The following is a 21,837-nucleotide window of genomic DNA, read 5'->3' on the forward strand; positions in this document are numbered from 1 at the left end:
GTTGAACAGCTGCTTGGCTCAGCTGATAGTCCCATAACCTTTTGAATTCGTTAGCTTTGGCTGCAGTAATGACACAGCACCTAGGAGCAGACTGTCTGCCTGTCCAGCAGTCTCTGGAGCATGGTGAAGTGCACAGGTGACAGGGATTCACTGGGCACAGCTGCATGGCGAGCAGATGAGATGCAGAAGGAAGTGGGGAATGTGGCACACTGACACATCTTGGTGTGCTACATGGACACTGAGGCATAATGCAAAGGGCCAGAAGCTAAAGCAAAGGGGTTTGCTACTGCTGGGAGGAGTCAGTCCCTTCCCATGTGTGCGAGCTCTGTGACACGCCTGGCATCAGCTGAGGCCAAGCCCTTGCTTTCTCAGATGAGAAGCAGAGGTGAGGATGCAAGGAATGAAGATATTTCCCTCAGCAGGCAGCAGAGTAGTTTTCTTGACAAGCTGAAGTTTCATGTCCTTGTGAGACAATGCACAACTCAAATTGCTTCTGGAGGTGAGGCGGGAGAAACTGGTCAGCAAATCATATACTTGGAAAAGGCTTCCCTTTTTGCAAGCCACATCTTCCAACTTATCTTCTTTCCAGGCTGCTTCTTCTGTACCATGTGAAGCCCATTCCACCCAGGCAGAAGGTGACTCAAAATTTCTGGAGCAGCTCTGGCCTGCCAAGGAAGCTGCCCTCCCAGATCCCATTGCTGGTGCAGCAGTCTGGCAGCTTGTCTCTGCAGCACCAGAAATATGAAATGTTGTTTCTGAGCAAGGAGGGAAGCACACTGTAAAGCAAATAAGCTCTGCTGGACAGATTAAATACTTCTGACCCCTGGTGGGATCCTAAAGCATGAGCATGGCTCACACTGCTCTTGTCCTTTTTGCATAATATGACAGGCTATAAAAACAACCAGAGAGTTTTCCCCTCAGATAAAAAAGAAGTAGAAAAACAGTATCTTGGCATGTCAGACCTTGTAGATCACATCAAAGGCAAAACACCTTCTATGTCAATTCAAGACAGAGAAGAGAACATTGCACAGTGATAAATTCAGTAGCTGGTGTCAACAGCCTTGTGCTGGAGGAAGAGCTTCAGCAGGATGATGTGGCTGTAGCATCAGAGGGGGTAAAATCAACCAGCCAACCATGCACTGGAGCACTTGCGTGGCCTCTAGCCTGTCCATATGCAGTCTTGCTCATACTAATCCCCAAAATATTTGCTGTCCAGGTCTCTAGGCTTGCTCAGTCACCTTTTGGTGGCTCTTCTTCTCCAGCAGCTCATGACTTGATGAGAAGACATTGCACCGGTGTGCAGTGTCTGTAACATCTGCAATTCCACACCACTTCCAAACCCCACACTCCGAGTGAAGGCAGCAGCCTGCTTTGGGAGCAGCACAAGGCAAGGGCAAGACTGTCAAATCAAACTATGTCCAGCTGCCAAAGTCTGGATCCAGTTCCCAGCACATGGCTTGTTCTGGTTTTTACAGAAACAGCTCATTTCTGCCTGGAGCACTGGGGTGATCTTGTTCCATGCTGGAAAGGCTGTATTGGATCATACAGCAGCCTTGTCTCACAGCAGCCTGGCTGGTAACAGTCCTCAGTGTGCGGGCCCAGGACAGAGGGCAAACTTGCTGCTGCTTTGTTAAGTACAGGGGGGCTGCAAACTCAAACCAGCCTTGCAATTGGAAGGGCAGGACTAATGGATAATAGCCATATGGAATTGTCTTCTGGAAAGGATGATGCAGAAGATTGCCTGGGATGGGGAGGAGGTGGCGATGGTGCAGGGGAGCGGAGCAGGCTGGGATCCTTACCTCTCCTTCGTGGCTGATAAGCTGTAATTTTGCCATACACAGTGGCCCCTCCTGAATTAATATACCTCAGGATGACATGGAACAGATAGAGCTCTGCCTCCTTCACGTCTACAGTGACTCTGATTTTATTCTGCAAAAAGCAAAAGAGCACATGGGGGCACACATCACTGGGGGCCAGCTCCCGGCCGCTCGCCCGCTCTGCGGGACAGCCTTACCCTCCTGCCTACCTGCCTGCCTGCCTGCCTGCCCCCTCCCTCGCCAGCCCCGGCACGGCGCTGGCCGGCCACCTGAGACGGGCACACTTGGGATGGGCACACCTGGGGTGGGAGAAGGGCCAGAGGAGCAGTGCTGCAGTGTGGGATGCTCTGAGTTAGTCTAGAAGTGAAAAATGCACTTACAGTTGCCACAAACATTAAACTTTCCTTCCTCAACGACCGAGACCCTCCCTTCCACACTGGCAGGCCCCCGGCTGACGTAGCGGAAGACGAGGCGGAAGAGGTCGGGGGAGGTCACATTGAGAGTCACCACTACCTTGGGCTGGTGGGAGAGAGAAAGGGGAGAGAAGCAGAGCACACCTTCAATTACCTCCACCGCCAACAGCTAGCAGCCCAAGCGCAGCCGCTCGGCTCACTGCTCCCAAAGCAACATGCCGCAGAGCAAGGAGGAGACAAGCACAGCCAAGGCAGGGGCACCCTGGGACATCCTCCCTGCTGGGGCCAGCCACTGAGGGAGCAACCTGACTGAGGGAAGGGAGCAGAAAGGCTCTACCCACATCTGGAAAGTGCCCTGGTGCAACAGGGTGGTTGGGCTATCCCTGGGGCACATGCCATGCACTGATACTAAGAAGCTCTCACTTTTGTTACAGGCATGTTACTGTTGGGCTTTGTGCTGGAACCAGCCAGCAGGTACCAAAGGACCTGCTCTCATGTTAATGGGGCTCTGCTCAGATGCCTGCAGAGAAGGCTGCAAACTGAGCTGGTGCTTCATCCTCAGAAACCTGCAATGCTAAGGACTAGTGTTTCTAAGGAAGTGTGACACTGATGGCTGCCTCAGCCCTGCACCTGCCTGGAAGGTGTTCAGGAAGATTCCAGTTAAGCAGATGTTTAAGTCCATTTCAAAGATCTAAACATTTGCTTAATTACCCTCCTGCCTACAGGCCAAAGCTGAGGTCTGCCTAGAGAGACTCCTAAAGAGGGCTCTGTGTCCCTCAAAACTCCAGTTACAAACCATCTTCCCATTGGAAAACAAACTAGAAGGATCTTGCAAAGAGCAAACTACAGGTGAGACCTGCCAACAGTAAGCCATGTGCTAGCTTGTCTATCAAGGACTCTTCCTATTTTACAGCTAACACTGGATGCAAACCAAAAGCCATAAGCTTGAGCATGACCTCCATCCTATAGCTTTAAGACTGGGGTCCTCCCAAGGGAGCCCACAGGAGTTCTTTGCTTAGCTACTATGTCAAAAGTCAATGGGTAATGCCTGACACATTAGGCCCCCCTGTTATTTCACCTAAGCATGAAAAAAGTGAAGAAAAGTGAAAATACACACACCAGGATAAGGAACATCTTACATGGAACAAGACTTAGAGAATCACTGCCCTCACCCCATCCCCAAACACACACGGAACACTTCTGCTGGGGCCATGCAGAGAAAGAATCCACCAAGGAGAAAAAAGGCTCAACATATGACACAGCTTCACTTCTAGGGCTTAGACAACTCCAGCTTAGTGTAAACCATGGTTACAGCAATCCATCTAACAGCAAGAGCAGAGGCAGACTGGCAACAGAAGGTCCAAGCTGAACATGGCAGCTGAGGAAAAGGGAAGGAAGGCTATGCAGAGACATGCAGGAAAGAGCAGAGTCAGATGAAAAGAGCCTCAAGGAAACCCAGAGACAGTGTTTATAGCTATCCCTGTAAGTAATCACCAATCTTTGTCTAACCGGATTCGGATGTCAGGAGATTCCCAATTTAGGATCTTTCCCCTCATCAGCCTATGCTGTCCCCAGCACTACAGGAAGTATCTGTGCAAACAGGCTATATATATATACCCTGTGCTGTTTATGCTGGCCTTCATGTGACTTGGGGGCTTTGAGATGCACTTGGGGTCAAAGATGTGTGCCAAAGGCACGTCAGTCCTCCACCGACCTCGTGCTCCCCAGGGGGAGCTGGGCTGGGACGGAGGCACCAGGCGTACCTGGATGGAGGACATCTGTGCATATCCTCTCCAGCTGAAGCCCTCAAACTCCAGGGGGTTGTAGCCGAAGCGCACTGCCCGCCCAGCTGGCGTGGTGCCTTCCTCCAGCTCAAATTTCAGGTGATGAAGGTCAGGGAAGTAATGGTCTCGCACAGGCCTAGGGAAGAGAGGGAGCACTGTTACCTGCTGGGCTACATGGAGGGAGAGGTAAGGGGACACTTCCACCAGGCATGTGGCTGATGTGGCAGCAGCCCAGGCAACGAGGTCCCCATCCTCTTGGTGGCCAAAGAATCACAGAATCATCAAACAGTTCAGGTAGGAAGGGACCTTTAAAAGTCATCTAGTCCAACAGAATCACAGAATGGTTTAGGATAGCAGTGACCTTTAAAGGTCATTTAGTTCAACCCTCCTGTAGTCAGCAGAGACATCTTCAACCAGAGCAGGTTGCTCAGAGCTTCAACCAACCTGACCTGGAATGGGATGGGGCTTCTACCACCTCTCTGGGTAACCTGTTAACAAGGCTGGAGCATTAAGATGACAGAAACCAAACCATTCAATCCCCACCCATTCCCAAGGGATCCAACAGGAGCCAGAGCACCCCAAGGTGCATCTGGCCCTGGCAGCTTACTGGGTGCAGGTGGGGCCACGTGTGTTCTGCCGGCAGTGACAAGCTCCGCTCCGCTCCTCGCAGGATGGCCCCAGAGCCCCGCCGACGTCACAGCGGCAGCCTGCGGGCAGGAAGCTCCTGTTTACATTCCCGCCGTGCTAACGAGCTCCTGGTCACTAATCAAAGGCGCGCCCCAGCCGCTATTTTTATTCCATTGTATCCGTTTTCATATTGGCCCTGGCCCCAACTGGATCAGCTCCTCTCCACCTCAGCGCCCAGCTATTTCCAGACGGCTGACGGAGGAACAAGGTCTGCAAACCCTCATGGCCAGGCGCCGCAGCCCTGCTGCCTGTGGCAGCCTTGCTCCCACTTTCCAGGCCCGTCCAAGAAAGCAGCTGGATCTCCTCCTTTACCTCTTTCATGGGCATGATGGAGAGCAGACAACCCTACGTGTCCATGCCCTACCTGCTCCCAACAGGAGGAAGAGGACATGCGAGAACCTGGCCAGTGGTTAAACCACACCAGTTTCTGGCACCCAGAAAAGCCAGTTTCCTGGCCTTTCATTCCCCAGCCTGACAGACCTGTGTCCAAAGGTGGCAACAGAATGAACTCAAGGCTTAAGACCCACAGCAAGACCCAGCCCCTGCTTTGGACCATGGTATGATGGTCCCACAAGAGGAGGGACATCTCCTGTCCTTTCTCTCCAAGGCCAGCAGTCAGCTGGTATCTGCAGAGCCACATACCCCAGGGTCAGCTCTTGTGGAAACCTCTTTCACCCAACACTCCATGAAGAGGGCTCACCTTGGCAGCCAAAGTAGTTTGCATTCTCCATATTGAAGTAGCCATCCTTGCACATCGAGCAGACCTGGCCACAGATGTTTGGCTTGCAGTAACACTGCCCATCACCCTAGGAGAGAAGCAGGCATGGAAGATCATTCCCTCCCATTGCTCATCACAGCCAAGCTGGTTTTCAGTTATGTGAATGCTAATCTGAGATACTGGAGAAGCATTTTGAGCTTCATGCTCTACACGGCTTCCTGCGTGTGGGTGGGCCAGAAAAGTTGATTAACTCAACAAAGCAGGCAAACAAAAATCCAGGCATCTTGGGCCAGAACCTGAAATATTTAGGTGCTTAATTTATGACAGGTCTTAAACCTATGTTCTCATGCAAGGCCAGACTGTGGTGCAACCTTTGAGAGCTCAGTGTCAGGACCACCCTCTTCAGCAGCTGTGGGGAGAGACGGAGCTGAAATACTCCCAACACAGCACATGCTTGGAGGTGCCTGGAAGTAGAGAGGAGCAAACCTACCTGCTGGCACTCTGCAATTCCACTGATGGTGCCCTTGGTATCACACTTGCAGCCTGGAGAAAGGGAGATGAATAAGAAAGCCAGAAGGATAATCAGCTTCTGAGAAGAAGCCTATCTGCCCCATCAGAAGACATCAGCTGGGCTAAGAGGAGCTGGGGACTGGTCAACTGGAGAGTGGCACTGCACAAGGGCTCACGTTTCATTTTGGACAGGTACTGTTGAGGACACACCTACCAAAGATGTTTGTCTTTTCTACACATTTGGCCATGAAAAATTACATGTCCAAAGCCCCCATAGAGGGCTGAGAATGGCAAAACTCATTGCCTGATCCCTGTGTTACATCCCAAGCAAGAAGCTCGGCTCCAGCTTTCCCCCTCACCATGCTGGGGCTACCCAAACTTCTTCAGCTTTGACATGTCACTTCAGGGTAAAGATGGAAGGAAGGGTAACATTTCTACCCAGCAATGAATGTCCCCACTGGCTTGGGTTTGAGTCTTGCACCATTACAGCACAGAGAGGACTTCTGGGGGCTGTGTAAAAGCCATTTCCTTACTCAGGCAGCCATAGGGGTTCTCTGGAGTCAGGTTCCAGTATAAGGGCTTGCATCTGTCACAGGCTGGGCCTTCAACATGTGCCCGGCACGCACAGGAGCCCTGGAGAAAGGGAGGGGAGGAGAAAGCAGGTGAGAATTTGCAGCAAACCTGGTATCTGCTACTTCAGTGTGGGTAATGGCTGCTTTCAGGCTGGGCTTAAGGAAGGTTTCTGTCCAAAGTGAAGCACAAGGGGATCGCACACGATGACTGGCAGAGATTGCTGGGTTCATTTGATACTCACCTGGGCTAGAAAAGGGTCAGCAGTCACCAGCCCTGCTGGGTTACAGGAGCCCACTAGAAAAGAGAGGCAAAAGATTGTTCACACCTTGGCTCCTCTCCTGCTACAAGAGGTTATTTCTTCCATTACAAAGCTCTTGGGGGATGATGAGCCTGTTTACCAGCACTTCATCACCACATCCCAAGACATGAGGATTCCCCCCCATCAAGGAGAAGGAGGTTACCTTCACAGTGTGGAAATCCATAGGCCCCTGGCATGCAGGTGTCACAGCGCAGCCCTGTTACCCCTGGCCGGCAGCTGCACTGCCCTGTCTCCTGGTCACAGGTGCTGTGCAGAGAGCCCTCCTGTGAGCACTGGCAAGCTGCAAAAGAGCAGAGAGCAACTGCTTGAGCTGCAGGGCACAGGGACTCCGAGGGTGGTGGACCACTGGAACAGGCTGCCCAGAGAGGTGGAGTCTCCGTCTCTGGAGTCATTCAAAACCTGCCTGGGTGCCATCCTGTGCAGCCTGCTCTAGGTGAACCTGCTCTGGCAAGGGGTTTGGTCAAGATGGTCTCCAGAGGTCACTTCCAACCCCCAACATTCTGTGATTCTGTGACTCTTGCATTTAAGGATTCCCACCAGCAACTTCTTTTGTCTGCCTGACCTTCACCACCATCAAAGCAGCCAGAAATATGGGTTATAAATAACATACACACTCATTCTTTGCTTTTGGTTAAAAACACTCCATCTTTTAAGGAAAACAATAGCAGCTGCAGTGTTTATCATACCAATTCACATGCACACCTCAGCCTCTGATTACAAGAAGGACATTGAGGCCCTGGCCCATGTCCAAAAGGCTGGTGAAAGGTCTAGACCACGAGTCTTGAAAGGAGAAGCTGAGGGAACTGGGGTTGTTTAGCCTGGAGAGAATACTCAGGGAAGACTTTGTTGTCTACAACTACCTGAAAGGAGGCTGGAGCAAGGTGGAGGTTAGTTTGTTCTCCCAAAGAACAAGCAATGAGACAAGAGGAAACAGCATCAAGTTGTGCCAGAGGGGGTTTATTTTGGACATGAGGTAAAATATCTTCTCTAAAGTTGTCAAGCCCTGGAACAGGCTGCCCAGGGCAGTGATAGAGTCCCTGTCTGTGGAGGGATTTAAAAGCCATGTAGATGTGGCACTGAGGAACATAGTTTAGTGGTGACCTGGCAGTGCTGGGTTAATGGTTGGACTTGATGATCTCTTCCAACCAACACGATTCCATGATTCTATGATTTATGAGTATTTCAAGAAAGAGGGAGAAGTTTTGGTTAAGGAAAGGGGAAATGTGTGATCTCACCCTCACAAGGTCAGCAAACAGTGACACACCAGATCCTTCAAAAGCCCATTTGTACCCAAACACCCAAGAGCAGTGCTTGGCCATTCTTATCTTGTGGACATTGTGTATGGACAGCAGACCAACAGCAGAGCTATGGCACTGCCAGCAGTTGAGGGCAAGGACAGGGCAATGGCTCTGTAGCTTCCTGCCTGACCTGCACATAGAGATCCTGCTGCCCTATTGCATGAAAGGTCAGCAAACTCCCAGGGAGCTGCCCATGTCCTCCTTGCCCAGCCAGTGCTCCTCAAATCCCTGCCAGAGTGAACGTGTCAGGCTGCCAATCTCAGCAAGACATCATTCACAGAGCAATGGATTAAAAAATCAAATCAGGTTCTGTTCTTCTTTCCCTGCTGTGTCTCCTCTACAGTTCTGCAACTTGGACTCTGTTTCATGAGAGCTCCTGTGAGACCATTTCATCCCTGCCTCAGCCGCTTCAAAGGCATACTGCCGGCATCAGCATTTGCCAGCAGTGCTCTGCCAGCTGGCCATGGCTCAGGCATCTACATTTCATATGGTGCAAGAGGGTGATGATGCTCTTTTGTTGCTTCAGGGAAACTGTATCACAGATGATTTTTTAATGAGCAGTAAATTCCTGCTGGAAGACACAAGAGTACATCTGGCTTCCAGTCGGACTGCTGGCAGAGGGAGATGGGGACACAATGCCCAAAGCTGTGGAGGGCTGTTCAGAGTATCTGGGGTCACAGGCACCTGCCACAGGCCCTGGCACCAGCAGCCCTGCTCCAGGAGCAATGCAGCGCTCAGGAAAGTGGTGGCAGAGCTTTCACTGTGACAGCAGAAACCTTGAATTTGGGGCTGAGAGGAAAGCCCAAACACCAATCCTCATTGTTCACCCTACTGTACAGCCTACTGGTTTCACCACAGTTGCTCCTCCTGTGCACAGGCATGAACCAAGGTGGAGTAAGCCCTAAAGACCCTGCATGTGTATCATGTGAGCACATCATGGCACCAGGGTATATATAACCTGAACATGTGGTTTGAGCCTTTGCTTATCCCACTCAGCCACACTCCCTCTGGCCACAGGCACACAGGCAGATGCAATACAGCACATGTTTTATGTGCAACTGCACACAATGCCTTTGGAGAGGGGTCTGAGCCACAGCTGCACCCAAAGTCATGCTCTGTAGGTCTGTTTCTCAATATGTCTCTGGATTAGAAGCCAAACTTTCAGCCTGGGTTTTATTTCCAAACCAAGCAGGCGGACACAAGCTCCTGCTGTTAGTGACAGCGAATGAGCTGCAGGAGACAAACCCCATGGCCTGGGGAAAGGATTTCTTCAGGCTGCTTACTCATTGCAGAGCCTGTCAGATGAGGCAGGCAGGTGAGCTGCCCATGGAAAACTGATTCCTGCTGCAGGAGCCAGCTACACTCATATACAACCCTGGGAGATGAGCTATGGAAAGGAAAACCATTATAAAGCCAGTAGCAGCAGCTATTCCCTTCCCTCCCCTGAGCCCCAGCAGGTTACTCACGTGTGCAGCTGGGGTACCCATAGAAGCCCAGGGCACACTGGCTGCAGGTGTGCCCTGCGAAATTCACATGGCATCGGCACTGGCCAGCTGGGCTGCAGTTGTTGTCCACAGCACCCCGGGAATCGCAGGAGCAAGCTGCAAGAGCAGAACTCTCACTAGTCTGATGAAACCTGTGACCTGTGGCCAACCACTGCTGGTCTGAGTTGTCACCCAGCCTCACAGGAATTAGCCATTTCTATCACAACTAAATCAATGTCTTAATCCCCTGGAAGGACAGGCAATATTTCCAGCTACAGTCCTGGCTGCAGCAGGAAAATGCCACTTTTCACAGCTCATTCAACGTTCCCCAAGCAGTTTAGTAGGTCAATGCACTAAAAAGACAGACAAAAAAAGGCATAAGCTGAGACATCAGGTCACAGCAGGGTTGTGATAAGGAAGTGTGACTGATAAAAACTGCTTTGTCTTCCAGGCTTTGGCAGAACAAGCTGGCCAAGTTCACACTGCAAACCATGTGAGCTTTGATTTTGAGAAACACCACAGTCTTGCAAAAACAGGCATGTTTTTTCAGGAGGTGACAGACCAGCAGGAACTGTAGCAGCCTTACCATAGCAGTGGGGGTAGGAGTGGTGCCCAGGGCTGCACTGCTCGCACCGAGGTCCGGCAAACTCAGGCCTGCAGAAACATCTCCCCGCGGGGTCACAGCCTCCCGGCAGCGTCCCGACGGCACTGCAGCCACATACTGCGCAGAGAGAAGCCCTGAGCTCTGTGCTGGCAGCAGGGCACAAAGCTCATGGTAATATGGCTTTTATCCTGACATTCTCAGATGGGCCTTTAGCTGCTGCTCTAAGCCTTCAAACAGTCCATCTCTGCCCACTCTGGTTGGAAAAGACCTCTAAGATCATTGAGTCCAACCACCAACCCAACACGACCATGGCCATTAAACCATGTCCCAAAGTTTCTTGAACACCTCCAGGCATAGTGACCCCACCACCTCCCTGGGTTCCAATGTCTGACTACTTTCTCAGGATAGAAATTTTTCCTAATATCCAAAAAACCCACATCCCAGTCTTCCTCACCAGAAGGCTCTTGCTCTGTGAGCACCCCCCGAGGCCCAGGGGAGGACAGATACTTACGCTGGCACAGAGGGTAGTTGAAGTAGCCAGGAGCACACTGGTTGCACAAGTGCCCTTCAAATCCTGTCCGGCACAGACACTGCCCTGTCTCGCTGTCGCAGGTGCCATCGTACTGACCAGGGCCAGAGCACTGGCAGGCTGGAAAGCAACAAGGGCACTAATAAATAAATAAATAGCTTCTTTGTTCATCTTTCCCCTTCCTAGGAAAGGAACCAGAGCTTCTGCTCCTCTGGGGCAAAATACAGTCCCAGGAGAAAACATGCCCCAGCTGACAGCAAGCATGCCTGGCCCATAGCTCACATGCATAGGGAATTTCTCAAGAGCCCCCCACAAGCTGGGAGGATGCTGAAGGGTCAGGGCTGGGTGGAGAGTATCAGCAAAAGTCATGGGAATTTGCCACTTGGAAGTGGGGCTGGGGAATTCCTGGATGGGGAGAGGCACGCTCCTCCCCAGCAGGGGGGAGAACAGGGCAATGTGGGGCCGCTGACCCTGTGTCACTCACGCTGGCAGCTGGGTCCGTAGTGGCCTGGGGCACACTGGTCACACTGTGTTCCCTGGTAGTTGGGCTTGCACACACACATCCCCACCCGGGGGTCCTTGCGACAGGCGTTGCCTTCTGTCCCACCGGCGTAGCAGTCGCAGTCTGCAGTGGGGACACACAACAAGCAACACCACACACAGCTGTCACTCCATCTCTGCTGCTGGGCAGGGGTCCCATAAGGACAGGGAAGGAGCTGTCCTGAGAAGCAACAGCTCAAGCATTTGCCTCCTAATAACCTTCCTATCAGATGCAAACGTTTTAAGCAAACCCTGTTCCAGGCTCAAGTGACCAGCATGCCTGGCTCGTGGGGTCATGGGGGGGTTGGGGGACCCTTCATCATGCTGTGCATGGGCATAGTGCAGACAAGTGCTCTTTGCTGCACTGCCCAAGAGCTGTGTGACAATAACCAAAGCCTTCAGGGTGGGGCTTTCTTACTAGTCACTCCATGCTCAACCACATCCAAGACCACCTAGCTGACAGGGCAGTGGGATGGTCTGAGCCAGCAGCACTGAGGCCCTCGGCCAGCCCTGCCTTCACTGACAGCAGTGGGGTCCTGGGCTGGGAGAGGGAAGGGTAAAAATCATCCAAGAATCAGAGGGAGGAGGAGATGGGGAAATGAGAAGGGAAGTGATAAATTCCATCTCAGGAAAGAAAAAACCTGTTTGGAAATTTAAAATATCAGAAGGAAGGAAAAGGTTATCTGGAGTGCACTGGGGAGCATGAGACAGGGGAGAATTCAGTGGGAAAAGAAACAAAAAGAAGCACAAGGGAGGGGATGAATCAAGAGGAGTGAGCGTGAGAGAGGAGGGTGGTGGAGGGGAGCAGGGATGAAAGCACAGATGAGCTTTCAAAGCAAGAGGAAGCAACACAGAGCAAGCAGCTGCCTGTGCACACTTCCCAAGCACCCACAGTGCTGCTGCCCACAGCTCTATGCAGAGGGGCCTTGAGCAGGGACCCTCTGTGCCACCCACCAGATGGAAAGCACAGGGCATGGAGCTGTGGCTGAAGGACAGGTTTGTATCTGAACCCAAAGGTGGGAGAACACAGGTTGGATTCCAGCTCAGTCACAGCCCCTCTGTGAGCAAAGTGGAGGGTTCTTCACAGGGAGGCCAGAAGGGCCATGTGTATGCCAAAGCTGAAGACCTGATCTTGAGACAGAGCAGAAATGATAGCACAGTCATTACCAACACATGAAGGAAAATTGCCCTGCTTACTTATTATCTGTCCTGCAGGAAGCACTTGCTCTCCAGTATCGTTGTGGGTGAAAGCTGGAACAGCTGAAAGAGACATTGCACAGGTCAAAGAAATCCTGCAGGGGTATCAAGGGGTCGACAGAAAAACATGAAGCATGGAACTGAGTGCAGGCAATGCCACTAAACATAGATCCATTACAGCCACTACTTCCCAACAGGGAAGCTCCCATTGACTCTGGAAATCTGGGTTCAGCTTCCACTCAAGCCAAATGTGGACTTGTTCCCAGCTTCACAAACTCCTCTTGGGACAGAAGCGCCATATGGCATGGGGAAAAGGCACCTAGAGAGCAGTCCCAACTGGAGCTGCTGGCCCTTCTTGCACCTACTGGGTCTGTGGGGTTGCAGACCTGACTGCTTCCCAGTCCCACCCCTCCTCCCACTTACGGTAGCAGTGGGGGAAGTTGAGGTACCCCTCGGCGCAGGCGTCGCAGTGCTCCCCGGTGTAGTTGGGCTTGCAGTAACAGCGGCCGGTGAGGTCCTCGCAGGTGCCATCGGTGAAGTCAGACTCACAGTTACAGCCTGCAGAGAGGGACAAACCAACAGTGGTTGTCACTGACCGAGACCCTCACTAGCCAGGAGCACCAGAGAAGCACCACTATGATACAGAGCCTCTGTAAAAGGCCCCACTCTCTGCTGCAGGCACCCTCCAAAAGTAAAAAGTGAGATTTCGCCACTTCAGAAGGGCTCTGGTTTAGAGGAAATGCTGCCACTGTGCTTGTCCCACTGTGGGGGTCCAAGAAAAAAAGCACAGCCTTAACTGGCTTCTCCAGCAGACCCTGACTGCCCCAGAGAGGTGGCAGTGCACACTGCTGTGGGGATGCAGTGCAGAACAGCTGGTGTCTCATAGCTCCCAGAGTGAGCTGGGCAGCCCAGAATAGCAGACACAACCCACTGCTGCCTCCAAACCCCTGTCTTAGGGCATGGAGACCAACAGTCTGCAGTTGCCAGCATAAAGAATACTGAGATGACAGCTAAGACTGGATTTCCCTGCAGGCACATTCCAGCCTGGGAACACGCCAGTGCTGCTGATTTCCTAGATGCTGCAGACACACACACTGCCATAGGCGATACCAGCTGCAGCAGGAACCACTCACGCGGCCACCTCTCTCATGGTGCTGGACTCCCTATACCAGAAAAATGTCTCAGAGCACTCTCCAAAGTGTCACCAAGTCCAGGAGGGCATCTGCAACTCTCAGAGGAGATGACACTCACGATAGCAAATGTAGGGAGAGTCGATGGGGTGGTCAGGGGAGCGGTAGTACCCCGGGATGCACCTCTCGCAGTTAATGCCGGTGGTGTGATGCTGAAAGACAGGGTTAGAGAGCCATCAGTTCCTCTGCCTGCAGGAGTCATGTTCACCTGCTGGATTTGCTATCACCTTCAGGGCCTGAAGGAAGCAATTCAGGAGTGTCAACACACAGAAGACCTAAATCTGCTCAAAATTCTACACACACCAATGTGAAAAGGAAGCATTTCCTGCAAACTGTACCCTCCCACAAACACAGCACAGGGTTCAGGTTCATAAACCACCTTGAGCCCATTTCACTCGCTGTGCCCTGACCACTTTGTGCTAGGAGGATGGCAGGAATCTGTTTCCTCTCAGAATGAAAGCACAGCTAGAAGTTTCATGCCACTGCACAAATTAACCAGCTCACAGTCACCTTGAGAGTGGAAGAGCTCTTTCCCCTGCTTCACTGGGAACTTCAGAGTCTGAGGGGATTGGTGGTCAGAGAGAGAGCCAGAGAGATGACAGCACCTGAGCACTGCAAACTAGGCAGGGATTTCCCCATATGCTCAGCACCAATCTGTCCCTCCCAATGCACAGTGCCTCAGCAGACCTAACCCTAAAGCATCAGAATGGCAATGGTACTACCCAGGGGACAGCTGGGAACCCAAGTGCAGTTTTCATTGCTAGTGAACACTCCATTAATATATGACAAACAGGCAAAACTTCAAGGGAGAGACCTAACTTAGATATCAGAGGGTGCATGAAGGGGTTGGTAAAGCTGCCAGCAAGGCTGAACTCTAGGCTGACGAAACAAACACAAATACCCACAAGAGCCTTTTCCACAGGAGCTCTTTGGGCCTACCTGACAGTCAATGCAAACACCTCCCCCTTCATACTTGTCCTCGTGGCTTTTGCTGGCTTTGTGGTGATCCACCTCTGGGTCATAGTAGCAGTCGTGGGCATGACCGTTGCAATTGCAAGCTGCAAATACAAAGAGACCTTAGGTAAGCCACTAGTCCATGGAGGTCCCTCAGCCACCAGCTGGATCTCCAGATATGAACTCTCCCAAATGGATTACATGATCACCTAAGCTCCCAGAAGTCTTCCAGCTCAAAAGCATAGAAGTATCAACCCTCTCACAGTCTAGTCTGCAACTGGAAAAATGCAGCAGGCAAAAAATCAGAAGTAAAATATGTGCAGGCATGTATGGACGAGAAGGAGAAATTACCCAACCCTGGGGCCTCAGGTAGTCTGGTTTAGAGGGCAACATTCTTTGTCTTTTTTTATCCCACTCAGGACAGAGGTGAGCTGTAGAGTTCAGCTCCTGGTGAGGGTGCTCTTTACAAACACACAGGACTTTCAGAACACCCAACTGTCCTTTGCTGTCCTGCATTTGCAAAGGATGGTGTGAGCTGCGCTCTGCATCCCCACTGCTGCAGGAACTCCAGTCAGCATCTACTGAAGGTTTCTCTAGACAAATAGAGACGTCCTGTGTGTAAACACAGCCAAGTATAATTCATCTCCAAGACAGCATTGAGCAATGAGACTTGCCTGCACGAACCCTTGGACACGGAGGAGGAGCTGGAACATAAGCAAAGTCCCATGCAGACCTGGTGGGCCTCCCCGTGTGAGCCTTGACTGAACTCAGTTAATCACAGTGCAAACTGTCCCCTCTGCAGAGCCGGTGATCTCCTCTTCCCCCACTGCCACACACCACAAACCCACCATATTTCAGTGAGGGACTTCTTTGCAGTGCCCTGTTAAGGGGCTGGTGACATGTGGTCATGTGGCTCTGCTTTGCAGAGCTGCTGGAAAAGGAAGGAAGAAGCCGACTCCAACTTACGCTGGCATTCGTTGGCGCTGTCAGCAGTGGCAGGCTTCCAGGGGAACTGGTTGAAGCCAGGGCAGCAGCGATCGCAGGACCCACCACAGGTGTTGTGCTGGCAGTCACACTGCAGCCTGCAAAGGACAGGGACAGGGTACAGCCAAGCCTGTGGTGATGACAGGGGATTGTGGGATGGGCAATCACCGCATAACCCTGCTGTGCACAACTATCCCGGGGCAGATAAACAAGTGAGATTTGTTAATCCAAACGTTCTGGAAAAGAGACTGCTAAGATTGATTGACTTTGTTTTAACCAAGCACCACACCTTGCTCTTCACTGCCACTCTCTCCCTTCCTTGTGATCCACCATCACTCCTCTTTTCTTTACAGGGAGGCAAAGATTAAGGAAAAATCAGTGTGCCACTGCCTGTCCAGCCCTAGAGACAATACAACGTGAGATGGCAGTGGTGGCAGTGGTAGAAACCTGAAGCTGAAGCAAACTACCCGAGAGGGAGAAGCATGGTGCAGGGACATGAAGAAGTCCCCAAAACTGTGCAAGGGCAGCATGAAAAGAATAAATGATTAACATCTCCATGGAGAAGGACTGTGGAGTCCTGGTGGACAACAAGTTATCTGTGGGACAGCGATGTGCCATTGTGGCCAGAAAGGCAAATGGTGCATTAAGAAGAGTGTGACCAACAGGCCAAGGGAGCTTCTTCTCTCCTTCTACTCTTCCCTAGTCAGACCACATCTGGAGTATTGTGTCCAGTTCTGTGCTCCCTGCTTCAAGAGGGACAGGACTATACTAGAGAGTGTCCAACAGAGACTATGAAGATGATTAAGGGACTGGAACATCTGTCTGATGAGGAAAGGCTGTTTAGTCTGGAAAAGAGAAGAATGAGAGGAGATCTCATTAATGTTTACAAATATCTGAAGGGTGGGTGTCCAGAAGAAGGGGTCAGGCTCTTTTCAGTGGTGCCCTGTGACAGAACGAGGGACAACAGATACAAACTGGAACACAACATGAGGAAAAACTTTACTGTAAGGGTGATAGAGCACTGGAACAAACTGACCAGAGAGGTTATGGGGACTCCTTCTCTAGAGACTTTCAAGACCCATCTAGATGCACTCCTGTGTGACCTAGGTGATCCTCCTTTGGAAGGGGGGTTGGACTCAATGATCTCCAGAGAACCCTTCCAAGCCCTGTCATTCTATGATTCCTCCAGATCTGGAGAGGAATGGGGCCACATGGGTCCTCCTCCAGGTATACCTGTGCTGACAGAGAGGAAAGCCACAGAATTTGAATTGAATCACAGAATGTTAGGGGCTGGAAAGGACCTTGAGAGATCATGTAGTCCACCTCCCCTGGCAGAGCAGGATCACCTATACCAGATCACACAGGAACTCATGCAGGCACATCTTGAACATCTCTGGAGAGGAAGACTACACAACCCCCCTAGGCAGCCTGTTCCAGTGTTCTGTTACCCTCACAGTGAAATAACTCTTCCTCCTGTTTCCATGGAACTTCCTATGCCTCAGCTTCCACCCATTGCCCCTTGTGCTGTCACTGGGCATCACCGAGCTGAGTCTGGCTCCATCCCCTTGGCACTCACCCTTTACATCTTTCTAAACATTAATGAGGTCACCCCTTAGTCTCCTCTTCTCCAAGCTGAAGAGACCCAGCTCTTTCAACAAGTGCTATGCCCACGCTGCCCAGGAATGCAGGTCCTGCACTTCACAGGCAGGGCTGTGCAGGGCAAGCAGGCGGTTCTGGAGGCGCCAGGCAGGCATCCTCCACAGCGGGCTGACGGATCCCGACCGCAACGGTGATTCATTAACATCACTGACATCACCCCCAAAACTTCCACTTAGCAGGAGGCGATTCCCATCCAAGACAAATGCTTTCTGTTGTATTTGACTTATGGATAATACAGCCTGTTCCAGCTTTTATCTCTGCAATTACTCATTTCCCCTCCGGGCTGGTCTGCCACTCCCATCTCTCCCTCCTCCAATGCTTTTCCATTCAAAAGCAGTGTTTAAAAATAAATGTAATTATTTTAAAGGATTAGAAACAAATGGAGCAGTCATTCTGGGCGCAGTGCAGACACAGTGTTTCGTGGCAGCAGTGAGCTGAGGGTCGTGGTTTCCACCTACACGTGTTTTTAAGATGTAGGACCTGCAAGTGCACGAGGTAGGTAGCCAGAGGCAGCAGCATGGGACAAGGGAACTCACACACAGCATCACAGAATCACCAAGGTTGGAAGAGACCTCAAAGGTCATCAAGCCCAACCTGTCCACAGACCTCACGACTAAAACTCATTTTAATGAAATGAGGGATGATCTGAACGTTCAGGGGAGTGCAACCAAGATCCACAAGACCTCTGCTTCAGCCAGAGGGGCTGAGAGGCAGAAGGTCCCAGCCCTGCTCCTGCTGTTGGTCATCTCCTGGAACACTTGGCTTTAGGCAGCTCTTTGAGCGCTCATTGTGTCCCATTCCTACCCACATTCATAGGCTGGGCTGTGGCTGGTAGAGTCCAGCCACAGTGCTGAGGTCCTGAGAAGTTGTCTGGTGCCTAAGTGGCAGAAATGAGCCCTGAAACATTCACCAGGAACTTTGTTCTCTTGCAGACCCAAGGAGAGGACTCAACAAAAGGGCCAACCTTGGCCATGCCTCTATACTGAAACCATCCACAGTGACTGAAACCACTCATCTGGCTGACTACCACTCAGCACTTCCAAGAAACAAAATTTTATGTTGTTTGTTTTTTCTCCCATGACAGCAGCTGGACATCAAGATAAATGACCACATGCATACGTGTGGAGAAAGACGGTCACCAAGTCAGGAGCTTATAAACCTGCTGAGCAGCCTTAATGTCCCTGGCTGGAGGATGTAGCTCCAGCTGCACATCCCCGCTCTTTAGCATTCAAGATGTTTGAAAAGCACTGTTTCAGTTCCCAGAATGCAGAAAGATGGCACTCAGTGAGTCAAGATGCACATTTCAGATGGAGAAGGAGCTATTTATTTAGTCTCTGCTGTCCAGAATTAGCAATGACCTCTCAGAGAGCTCATCTATCACGGCAGCTTTACTGCACCTTGTGCTGAGACTATGTTGCTAATGAATTATGGACAAATGTGCATCAGCTACAATATTTACATGCTTCATTGACTGAATATATACAAGGAAGAAGAGGGAGTGGCTGTGTTCCCATAGCACATATTTCCTGGTCATCCTGCTATAAAAAAATCAAACCACAGCCTTCCCACTGGAACTGATACTCAATAACAGACTATAAACAGTCTCCAGCGAGCAGTCATGTCAGAGCTGAGGAGTACACAAGCACTACAGCATCTGGATTTGGCTGGGACATCTCAGTAGCACAATCAAGGAGAAAAAAGCCTCTTTCTCTAACTGCTTTTGACTGTACTGGGGGAAAATTGCTTGCAAAAGGACCCACAGATGCACAAATCTATCAGCACACATGGTGCTTTCCCTTTGGGAAAGAGCAAGTTAGCATTTGGGATCCACCAGTGGGAAAGCATCTTTGATCTCTTCCTGCAGATCTGCTTCTGTCCAGCTAGGCTGCTGTTATCTTGCTGGTTATCTCCAGCATCAGGCACAGAAGCAGCAGATGGACTCTTTGGTCATCTCCTCTCTTGCTTTTGGCCTTCCTGTTGGGGCAGTGGACCCATGGAAACAGCTGCACTTATCAAACATGAAGAGCACTTGAAGGATTCTCCTGAGCTAACATCAACAGCAGCCACATATTAACACACCATTCCTGTCTGGGCTCTGTCTGCAATATGCCAGGTCTTTGCTGATGCTTATCTCACTGCTCAGGAGCAGGGTTTGCCTGATCCTGCTGGTGTTCATCTCTAACTGGGAGAATTTCCCTTCTTTAACTCAGCCCCTTTGATCTTGGGACAGACAGTTGTGAAAAGTGCTGAGGACCCTTGAGGAGGCTCTATCTGCCCACATGCTGTGTAGCCCTCACACATAAGATACCTAGAGGTGCTGCCAGCTTCACACAGCTGGATGTGCAGCCTCTGTAACTTGGCACTTCAGAGATGCTTTCCAAAGCTGGATAAACATTATCATTTATGGCCAGGAAGTCAGCTCACGAACATGCTCCATCACGTCCTAAAGGCTCTGCCAAGATTTCTAGCTCACCTCACCTCTCTCAAAGTGCTCATCCTGCCTTTCTGGGCAACAGGCACAAGAAACACAGGCATGTGCAGAAAAGGGAACTTAAAACAAGAAGCAGAGACCTCCCAGACAGGCTGAGACATAACTGAGGTTTCTAACAGGGCCAGGCCAATTCACATTCCTATCTCCCTCTATTTGCATTTCCTGGCAATACTGCTGTCACACATCAGTGTCTGAAGAGGCAGGACACTGCAGAGGGACACACCACACCTCCTACCCAGACTTTCTGACATGTTTCTGGCAGCTGGGGCCCATGACAGGAAGGGACAGCGTGTCTGAGCCCCAGCTGCCTCATCTGCAGCATGATGTCAGGTGTCATTGGGCTGGCTCCATGCACCATCAGGGCAGGAGGATGACTGCCCAGTAGTGCCCGCTCCAGCAGGAAGGCTGCACACAGCTGCTGCTGGAGCCTTGGAGAATGGCAGGGTTCACCAGTTACTCATTTTCTCAACTGAAAGTATCACATTTCTGCTGACTTCTCTGTGTTCCTGGGCTTGCTATCAGGGTTCAGCAGTGCCATGGGAAGTTCTTCTGTTCATTCAGCATCTTTGTCCTGACATATCCCAAAGGGCTTTACAGATGTTATGTGCTGACTGTTTAAAGCACCCAAGAAGAAAATGTTTTCTCCTCCAGGCAAATGTGATCTGCTCTGGTGAAATACAACAGCTGCTTACCAACACGTGCCACAACATTAGAGCACATTTTGGGGACCAAGAGTGAAGACGCCAAATGAGAGTAGAGGAGGGGAATTCTGAGGGGCAGACACATTTGTTGGCAGAAGTGGCATTGAACACGGATTCCCAAAACATCTCTCCTTCTTCAATTTTCCTGCCTTTGCTGGAGACCCTGGAGCCACTGATACACCCAAGAAATGTCATGACATTTGTGTGATAAAGGTTCGCTTTGCCCCATGAAGCTCTTTTGCCCCAGTACACAGGTGCACTGTGCATCCAGCAACACCAAACTATAAAAGAAGGAACTGAACATTCAAATATTTATGAACTTCCCTTTGTCAGGGAGTTTGGCACAGCAAGGCAGACTTGCTTACCAATACATCTTTGTTTTAACACTTAGCAGCTTTAACCTTGGCTGGGAGTCACTGGAATTTTATTTTAGGAGGTCCAAAAGCTTTACATGATCCTGAGGAGAAAGAAATCTAAGCTTCCCTTGTCCAGCTGAATCTACCCCATCCCTTTCATAAAGGCAACATGCAGGCTGCAAACAGATGGCTAAGAAGCAACACTTCCATGGTATGAAGCAGTTCTTTGGCATCTGAAGTTGCCAAGGCGGATGGGAAGAGTCCCATGAGCCAAAACATAACTGCTCTGCAGGCTCCTGCTACTCTGCCAAGAGCAGTTGTTTCACTCTGTACATAACCAGTCTATGGTCCCCATCAGTAGAAAAGGGCAGAAGAGTCTCTGGTTTCTTGAGAGACCACCTATTTACCAGAGCATCACCCTGGCTCTTAAGAAGCCATGTGGAAAGCAAGAGACATCCCTGAATGATGTCAGAAACTAGCCCTGGGCTTTGCTAAGAAATCTCTACACTCAACAATGGTATTGGCTTTGAGCACTCACCTTCCCATTCCATCACTCTGCTCCCATGGGGATGGCAAAGTTGTGGAAATGAGACCAGGGAGCTGATCTGGCTGAAAAACAGCCTAGCAAAACGTTTAGTTTTTGCTGCTTTGGCTAGACCAGTTCCTGACATATTCTCAGGGCAGAGCCACAAACAACAGTGCACAATTATGAGCTCAGGACAGGACACAACTCACACTGGTATCTTTCATTCTTAGCACAACAATTCAAACACTTCTACACAGATCTAGGACTTTAACATGTACCTGTAAGGGTCACTAGGGTCCTTGGCATCGCAGACGTCGGCATGGCCATGGCAGACACAGCGTCCTCCAATGCTGATATCTTTGATGCTGTAGTAATACTGGAGAGCACACAAAGAGTTGGGTGTTAGTATCTTTATGACTAAGCTTCAGAACTGCCCTACTGAGGATTCAGCAAGGGCTTTATCCAGTAAAATGCTGTGTTGGGCTATTTCCCTTACAGTGACA

At 50.8% G+C, this 21,837-nt stretch overlaps 1 protein-coding gene across 1 annotated transcript in view; it reads right to left on the reverse strand.

Moving 5' to 3' along the window:
- LAMA5 (laminin subunit alpha 5) overlaps positions 1–21,837 on the reverse strand; it is a 95,569-nt gene that overhangs the window by 27,505 nt on the left and 46,227 nt on the right. Inside the window, 18 exon segments of the mRNA XM_068150060.1 lie at positions 2,198–2,336; positions 3,994–4,150; positions 4,622–4,721; positions 5,402–5,507; positions 5,910–5,962; positions 6,463–6,562; positions 6,744–6,796; positions 6,964–7,101; positions 9,586–9,720; positions 10,190–10,324; positions 10,719–10,856; positions 11,221–11,361; positions 12,474–12,536; positions 12,897–13,031; positions 13,725–13,815; positions 14,603–14,721; positions 15,584–15,699; positions 21,613–21,710. Coding sequence (XP_068006161.1) covers positions 2,198–2,336; positions 3,994–4,150; positions 4,622–4,721; positions 5,402–5,507; positions 5,910–5,962; positions 6,463–6,562; positions 6,744–6,796; positions 6,964–7,101; positions 9,586–9,720; positions 10,190–10,324; positions 10,719–10,856; positions 11,221–11,361; positions 12,474–12,536; positions 12,897–13,031; positions 13,725–13,815; positions 14,603–14,721; positions 15,584–15,699; positions 21,613–21,710 — 2,017 coding nt within the window.

This window comes from Melanerpes formicivorus, unplaced genomic scaffold (genome assembly GCF_026170545.1).
Source record: "Melanerpes formicivorus ecotype bairdi unplaced genomic scaffold, bMelFor1.0.p_v2 SCAF_19, whole genome shotgun sequence".
Lineage (NCBI taxonomy): Eukaryota > Metazoa > Chordata > Aves > Piciformes > Picidae > Melanerpes > Melanerpes formicivorus.